An 8249-nucleotide genomic window follows, 5' to 3' on the forward strand; every position below is an offset into this window, starting at 1 on the left:
AAGGAAGGAAGGAAGGAAGGAAGGAAGGAAGGAAGGAAGGAAGGAAGGAAGGAAGGAAGGAAGGAAGGAAAGAAGGTAGGTAGATTGGAGGAGCTGCAACCTTGTGGAGAGAGACCCCTGCAAAGGGAGCAGGCTGCATGGGGAAGGCAGAGGGCTCTCAGTCACCAGGAGAGTGCAAACAGGCCAATGCCTGTTGGAAGAGACTTAGAGGGACTGTCGCGAGGGCCCTGGTGACATTCAGCACACGAACAAGACTGGGGGAAGCTGGAGCCCAGTACCTTGCCCGCATTCAGCTCAGAGATGGCCGCCAGGATCTGCTGCCGGGAACCATCCGTCTTAATCCCCAGTTCCTGCAGGTCACCGTCGGTGAGTGTGAGGAAGGCCTCCATGTCCACCTGGGGAGAGAGGGACGTGCCACTGTCTGTGGGACACTGTCCCCCACCGGACATGGGTCCTGCAGGGAGGCTGCCGAGTCTTCTACATGAGCCCACTGTGACTCGCTACTTCCAAGTCTGGCCTGACACTTCAAGACTAATGGTTCACAGCTTAGCCCTGTGCTTCCCAACAGAGGCACTGTGGGAAGATTCAAAATGAACAGAGGGAAGTGTTGGGGACAGGGATCTGCCACTAGGAAGGGAATCCCCATGTGACTGCATGCAGAGTGCACGGGAGTGCTCACTGTCTGTCCCTACAGGACGGGAGGTGCACACTGTGGAAAGACAGCCTGAGAGATGGAGCAGAGGCAAGAGAGGAGAGAAGGGTCATAGAGAGCCAAGGCAGAGACACCAGCAGAGATGTGTGCAACTGCATCCCTTGTCCTTGAGGTGACATGCTGCCAGCCCTGTTGGCCTGCCTACGTGTCAAGAAGAAATGGCCCTGCTATGGAGAGAGGCTAACAGGCTTCCCATCCCTGGGGCTGGGAGATTGTCAAAGTGGCCCAGGTGAAGACACCCCACCACCCTGCAGCAGCCTGAAACCCAGAGGGGCAGGAACAGGCTCCCACACCCAACAAATCCAGCCCTACCCACCCGGTCCTGCATACACAGTGTGGTTATGATGGCTGGCGCTTCAGAGCCACGCTAGACTCTGGGGATAAGGGCCACACAGCTCACGGAAGAGAAGCGAGGTACACTCTGAGACATGTTCTGTGGACACCTCAGCAAAGAGCAGGCAGTACCAGGATTCAGGAAACAGCTCTTGGAAACAAAGAAAGCTCTGTGGAAGTTTCAAAGGCCAAGGAGACAGAGAGGACAGGACAGGAAGGAAATCGAGGAAGAAGGCTGTGCATCCATCCGTCTCTGCAGCTTTCCCCGTATCCCCAGCTTGCAGGGGGGCGATGAGTGACAGCAGCTTTTATGTGCCAAGCTGTCACTAGAGAATCCTAAACCAGTGATCACAGCCCGGGCCTGGTGGCCTGCAGGGCATTTTATTTGGTTAATACAGTGAATTTTTAAATTTTACTGATATATAACCCACCTGCTCTACAATTCACCATATACAGCTGTGTTTAAAGCATGCATAAGTTAGCACACTTGGCATTGGGGCCTTCCTTCTAGTATCCCAGGCTGACTTTGAACTTCCGGCCTCGACCTCCTGAGTGCTGGGTTGTATGCAAAGCCACAGCTGTTTTGAGCAGTGTTGGGATTTGAACCTAGGACTTGGGACATGCTAAGTAATTGTTCATTACCAGAACTACCCCCCACCCTCAGCTCATCCCCTACAAGGAAAGCTGAGCCCAATGGCGGCTGCTTGAATTCAGCCCCGGCATCTCTTCTTCGCCCAGGTCCCAAATAGTCTCACTTCTGTAGTCCAGGATGACCTGGGACCTATAGCAATCCTCCTGCCTCAGTGGTCTGAGTGCTGAGATGACAGGCCTGTGCCACCGTGCCCAGCTGACATGGGGTTTTTGAGTAGTATAGAACAGTAACTCAAATGACCGCTGGCACTGTTCCTAGACACTTCTGAAACTCAGATTCAGCCCATGCAACGAAACTATCTACAATACAGGAAAGTGCTCGCAGCTACAAACTGTTCATAACAAGGGAGAGCTCTCAGGCCCTGTGTCACCGAGAGGGACTCAGGCGCAGAGAGCTATCACATGCGAAAGCCTTGCTTTAATGGTAAGCCTTAGCTGGCAGCCTGGAGCCACACCCTTACCTCTTGTTCCTCGAAGATGGGCTGGTATTTCTCAAGTGATAACTTCTTAAGGATTCCAGTCAGTTCATCTTCATGAGAAAGAGATGGGATTTTATTTTTTTAAAATGCATTTTGGCTTTGGTAAAACACAAAAGAGTGGGTTGGTGGGTGGGTCCTACACTTCTCTAAGATGTAGTTATCTAATAGGATTCTCCCAAGAAACCCCAACCAGAAACATACATATGTCAGCTGACCCCCAGTGGCTGAGGCTAGGAGTACTAAGCCGGACTCCTCCCTCGGGGCAAGTCCTCAGCTCTCCAGAAAGCCCAGAGCAGTCTGAAGAGACTGGGGGGGGGGGTGTCTGATGGTCCTGGGGCTTCAGGCAGTAGGTAGGTTCTGAAGTTTGTTACTGGGAATCAAATCTGCCTGTTCAGGGGTGTACACCCAGTACCCTGGCTAAGGCCAAAAGTCCTCAGTTGGTCTGAGAATGGCACCAGGGTAGGCAGGCACTGCAGACGAGGCTCGAATGCATGGAGCCCACGGCCTCCGCAGTGCATGGGTAGCAGAGCTAGGAAGACCCAGATCAGGGTACATCCAAACATGTAGGACAAGGAGAGGACACAAAGCCGTGTCTGGGACGAGAAGAAATGCAAGGACATGCTCGACAGGGACGTACCAGACTAGACACCAAATAGAGGACACACACAGGCTGACAGGCAAAGAGAAAGGGAGGAGAACTCAGGATGGATGGAATAGGTCATGGTATGAGATGCTGATCAACAGAGGGTGGCCAGGGTATTCCCTTGATATCTGACAATAAACGAAGGAACAACCTATGCAGATGTCTGAGGACCGGGCATAAGGCAGCGTGCAGAGAGTGTGGGCAGTGCGTGCAAAAGTCCTGGGGTGGCGCGGAAGTTCTAAGTGGAGACTGGGTTTCTTCTTTCACTCCCTCAGCAGTGAGTACCAGTGTAGCTACTGCACACTGAGAACCCATGAGTAGGCCGGACCCTGTGACCTTAGACCCACTGAGAAGGAGCATGGTTGCTGCTCTTTCTGCCAGGTGGCAAAGGCAACACAAAGATGAAAGAAGTCCAGAGCTGCTGGCTAGTACCAAAGCCCTACCAAGATCTGCAGAAAACATTTCTGAAGGCCCTGGACCCACACACCCCTGAAGCTTGCTCCAAACATCCATCGTATGAGCCAGTTCATGTCTTTTCTTAAGCTGCTGTGAGTACAACCCCCTTCACCAGAACTGTAAGGATGCCGACCGTGCAGTGCATAGGGAGAGGGAGCAACTGGGTCTGGAAAAGCCTTCCACAGTCGTCTGTCTACCAGCAGAACAGCCTACACTCAAGTCCCACTTGAGGGTGCTTACGTCCAGGGCAGGGAAGATGTGTGTGCCCTCGGCTGGTACCACAAGGCTCCGTGCTTCCAGGTCACTGTGGCGGAAGCACGGGCATGGACTTGGGACCCATGGAGACTCACCCTCATCGGTGATGGTGCCACTGCTGGAGCCCCCACTGCTCTTAGACTGCCGGTGAGATGAGGAGGAAGACACCGAGGACTCCGCGGTGTGGCCTTTGGGGGAGGGAGAGGGAGTGAGGGTGGGAGAGGTGCTTTTAGAGGTAGCAGAAGTTCCAGAGGGAGGCCGTTTGCTGGGGTCCGGTTTCTGCACAGGGCATAAAACAAAAATCGAAGCCATCAGCCTGTGGGGGGGGGGATGAGGGTGGGTGCTGTATCTTGGGACGTGGTGGTGAGGGTGGGTGCTGCATCTTGGGACATGGTGGTGTCGACTCAACAGCACATCTAGCTGGACCGTGATGCTGTACAGAGACTCAGACACAGGGCAAGCACAGACGGATGCCCAGGAAGCCTGGGTGCCACTCCACTGCTGCCACGAGGGCTAGGGCTCACACTTAAACAATACCGAGCCTCCTGTCTCTCCACAGTATTGCGTTTCTTAGATTTACCAGTGTTCCAGTTCTCAACCTACAGAGTCCACACGTTTTACTAAATTTAAACACATTCCATTTTCATGTAATCTTATGTAAATGGTATTTATAAAATGTCAAATTAAAAATTCTAATTGTTGGGGCCGGAGAGATGGCTCGGTGGTAAAGAGCACTTGTTGCTCCTGCAGAGGGCCCAGGTTCAGTTCCCAGCACCCATGTGGCAACACAGTGCAATCAAAAACCCGTGTCCCAATATCTCTTCTGACTTCTGGGCACGTGTAAACACACGCGGTACAGATATACAGATGAGCACAAAATGCTCATACACACAAAATAAAGCTAACTTAAAAAAAAACCCTCTAATTGTTTACTATTGGTATATAGAAATGCAACTGACCTCATATACTGACCTTGCATTCTCTGACTTGTTTATTGCCCATGAGCACCTGAGGACTCCTTATGGTTTTCCATATGGACAGATATGCTGTCTAAGGGCAGAGCTAGGTTCCTGCCCTCTGTGCCACTGACCATAGTCTCTAGCACAGGCTGTAGCTGTAAGCACCCTCTGTATAGCAGCATCCTGCTTCTCCAGCAGGGGAGCGCTTAGTCACTACCAGCATCTGTGATCCTGCTATATAATTTTACACAACTCGGGAATCCCTTCCATAGCTGCTTTGTGTTTTAGCTTTGTGCACCACAAACATGCTTGTGTCCTTGAAAGCCGGAAGAGGGCAGCAGCTCCCCTGCGACTGGAGTTACAGATGTTGTGAGTCACCACGTGGGTGCTGAGAATCAAACCTGGGTCCTCTGGGAGATCAGCCTTAACCACTGGGCCATCTCTCAGCCCCTGGATTCTGAATGCTATGTGCTTTCTCTGCATTTCTTCTTTCATTTGTTACATGGTGTGGACAGTCACTGATTTTATAATGCTGAATTAACTTGCATAATGAGCCCATCAGTTGAAAGAGGTTTCCTTTCCATCGACACTGGACTTGGCTGTGTGGAAGATTCCAGAGTTTATGAGGACTACTGATGCTACACTCTTTCTTGCAGTATCATAAAAATCCACCTTGCTCCCAATTTTAGGGGACAGAGAAAACATATAGCAAAATACGGGGTCATTAAGATACAATAATCACCAGGCTTGGTTCTGCACATCTTTAATTTTAGCACGGGAGAGGCAGAGGCAGAAGGATTTCTGTGAGTTTGAGGCCAGCCTGGTCTACAGAGTGAGCTCCTGTCCCAAAACAAATAAATAAACAAAACCCTGCAACAGTTTCAAATATGTGTGGAACTTTAAGTTAGGAAGAAAGTGACAGACCCGGAAAGAGAAGTCACCTGACCCTCTGTGACAGTTACAGATGCTACCACACCTCTAAGTGGCTGGCGGAGTCAGCATATCAGGACCACATGGACCACACCACCCGCCAACCGTACCAGAGTGACATTCACAGAGCCCCCTTCCTAGAGGCCACAAGAGAACACATGCTTTTCTTAAGTGGCTATGGGAAGCTCACACTCAAGGGCATAAAAGAGGCCTTGACACACTTACAGAGGAGGAGACAGAGACTACTAGAGCAGAGCTGAGCTACACCTCCGTCATGGGAAGGTTCCTGGAAAAACCTCAAATGACGGAAAAAATTCAAACAAAAAGAACTATCCACGGGTCGGGAAAGAAGCTCAGATCCAATCCAGCTGCTGACCGAAGGTTCTGTGCTTGAGAGTGCGTGTGTGCGTGCGTGCGTGCATGCGTGCGTGCGTGCAAGCGTGCGTGCGTGCGAGCGTGCGTGCGCATTAGAGCCCTAGCTCTGGGGTGGAGAGGGAAGCTGCGCTCTCCTACAGAGATGTGCTCACCCTTGCGCCCGCTCACCCTTGCTGCTTTCCCAATGGTTCAGGCTTCCATGATTGGTGAACAAGCCAGAAGCCGGCCCCATGCACACCTCACCACAGCAGTGAGCTTCCTGCTTTAAAAGGAAAGACAAAATCCGGATCCAGGAGGCTCCAGTTTTGAAGCTAACTTCTATTCTTCCTAGGGAAGCCATTGAAAGCACTTCATGTCTTCTTACTCCTAGAGCCCGCAACAGAGAGCCCATTTCACTGTCCTCTGATTGGGGCAGTGGTTTCTAAGAGCTGTGGCTGAGCCAGACTCTCTGAGGGCAGGAACTAATTCCCCAGACCCTACCCTGAGGGCCAGGGCAGCAGGAAGGCCTGGAGAGTCACCACTACACCAAGCACCAGGAGACCCCTGGACAGGGTCATTCTCCACCGACTGTCTCTGGGACACATCTTTTGGCAGCTAACTTCTTCTTATCAGGATATACCTGACACACGCAGCAGTGTGGTAACAGTTAACAGCTTACACGCCTGTTTCTAGCATCAGGGACAGAATGCTAAATGATACTTAGTACAGTTAATGAAACCATCAGAATAGAACATTTTAGACAACAAAGAAGAAAACTATTTCAGAAGCCCTCAGCTAGTAGACTTATTTTAACGGGTAGCTGTGAGTGGCCAAGTGGAAAACGTGAAAAGAGAAATACGCTAATTATATAACTTTTTATATCTTATAAAGAAAATGCATCAAGATATCAGAGGAGTATATAGCTGAACTCTAAAATAAACTTAATTATACAGGTCCTTCGTATAAATAATTCTGAGCATAACAGAAATAAACTCGACGTGTTGGGGAGAAGCTTCTGGAAGTAAATTATAAAAGGAACTTAAATGATGAGGTTTTGCTGTGCAGGGAGTTGGGAAAAGGAAGCTGTGGAGACAGCAGTATCTGGGCAGAAACAGGCCATTTCTCACACATCTGCTAAGATGCAGACCTAGAGCTGAGGATGGGAAGGGGTAGCTCAGCGGGCTGTGGTTTAATGCAGCAGGCTGCCCCTGTCTCTGGGGGGAGGGGAGTTAGCCCTCCGCTGTCAACAGAGAACAGCAAGGACACACGCAAGGACACCTGAGCCCCTCCCAGCACCCCGTCCCCCACCTCCCATCCCTGACACAGAGAAAAGGTGGTTGAACAAGGGGCCTGCAGGGGCAGTCAGACCTCTGCAGGAAGTTCAGGAGTGGCCATGGCTGCAGCACCATGTGAGGCTTCCCCCAACCCCTGACACCCCAACTCTGCACACGGGTCACAGGAAAGCACTCCACTGTCACAGGCATCCAGAGCATGAGCACCTTGCTGCTGGAAGAGCCACTGCCACTGCTCGGGAGGGACGCTGGGAACTCAGGCAGGCTGGAGCCCCCAGTCGCTGGCCCCACGGGACTGGACTGCTGGCGGGGCTTCTGCTCACACAAGCCGGCTGCTTTCTTCCTCTGAGCGGCGATCTGGGACAGGACACTGTCTACGCTGCCACCTGGGGAGACAGAAAGACAGCAGTGAGCATTGTGGTCAGTCCTTCCCACCTCATGATGGATTATGAGCTGTCTCAAGGTTCAGGCTTGTAAGAGTTCCACACAAGGGCCCAAAGGGGCTGAGGGAGAGCTGAGTGCCACAGTGAGAAGCAGGGCAGGCAAGAGCTGGCTTGTCTTCACTCCTTCAGGGCCAGCACGTGCAAATCCCTAATGCCACAGAACTCTGAGCACTGAGCGCTAAGCTTCTAACTGCACCCTGATTGCCGTTTTCCTCTGAGTATACTGTAACCTGGAGAGGGGTTGGGACAGACACATGGACACATATTCACACGGACAGACACACACACAAGCACGCACACACTTACTTCCTGGGGCTGTTCCCAGGAAGCCACTGGCAATGGGTATTCACTGAGCAATCCAGTTGGTTATTGCCTGTGGGTGTACCTGCCAGCACTTCACATGGAACTGGAAGATGGAGTGTACTGACTAGCTAGGTCTGGTGGTGCACGCTAAGTACTGGGGAGGACTGAGCCAGGAGAACTGCAAGTTCAAGGCCTGCCTGGGCAAGTTAGCAATAATCAACCTCACAACAAAAAGCGAAACTGTTGTTGGGAATCAGTTTATTTATATTTTTGTTGTTGTTGTTTTGGTTTGTTTGTTTGTTTGTTTTCAGGACAGTGTTTCTCTGTGTAGCCCTGGCTGCCCTAGAACTTGGCTCTGTAGATCAGGCCTAGAACTCAGATAACAGCCTGCCTCTGCCTCTGCCTCTGCCTCTGCCTCTGCCTCTGCCTCTGCCTCTGC

The 8249-nt window shown here is 51.5% G+C and overlaps 1 protein-coding gene across 7 annotated transcripts in view; it reads right to left on the minus strand.

The window, feature by feature from the left end:
- The window catches only part of Anks6 (ankyrin repeat and sterile alpha motif domain containing 6), a 47819-nt gene that overhangs the window by 14780 nt on the left and 24790 nt on the right, over window positions 1-8249 (minus strand). For 2 of the 7 annotated variants that reach the window (XM_029540140.1, XM_029540139.1), the window contains exons 11-14: window positions 7272-7450; window positions 3625-3808; window positions 2158-2225; window positions 279-395 (exon numbers count right to left, since the gene is read on the minus strand). In XM_029540140.1, the coding sequence (XP_029396000.1) occupies window positions 279-395; window positions 2158-2225; window positions 3625-3808; window positions 7272-7450 (548 nt within the window). Of the gene's footprint in view, window positions 1-278; window positions 396-1028; window positions 1216-2157; window positions 2226-3624; window positions 3809-7271; window positions 7451-8249 lie in introns of those variants that run through there. The other 5 variants (XR_003844081.1, XM_029540142.1, XM_029540144.1 and 2 more) reach the window with 5 other exon arrangements.

Source organism: Mus pahari, chromosome 6 (assembly GCF_900095145.1).
Source record: "Mus pahari chromosome 6, PAHARI_EIJ_v1.1, whole genome shotgun sequence".
In the NCBI taxonomy this organism is placed as follows: domain Eukaryota; kingdom Metazoa; phylum Chordata; class Mammalia; order Rodentia; family Muridae; genus Mus; species Mus pahari.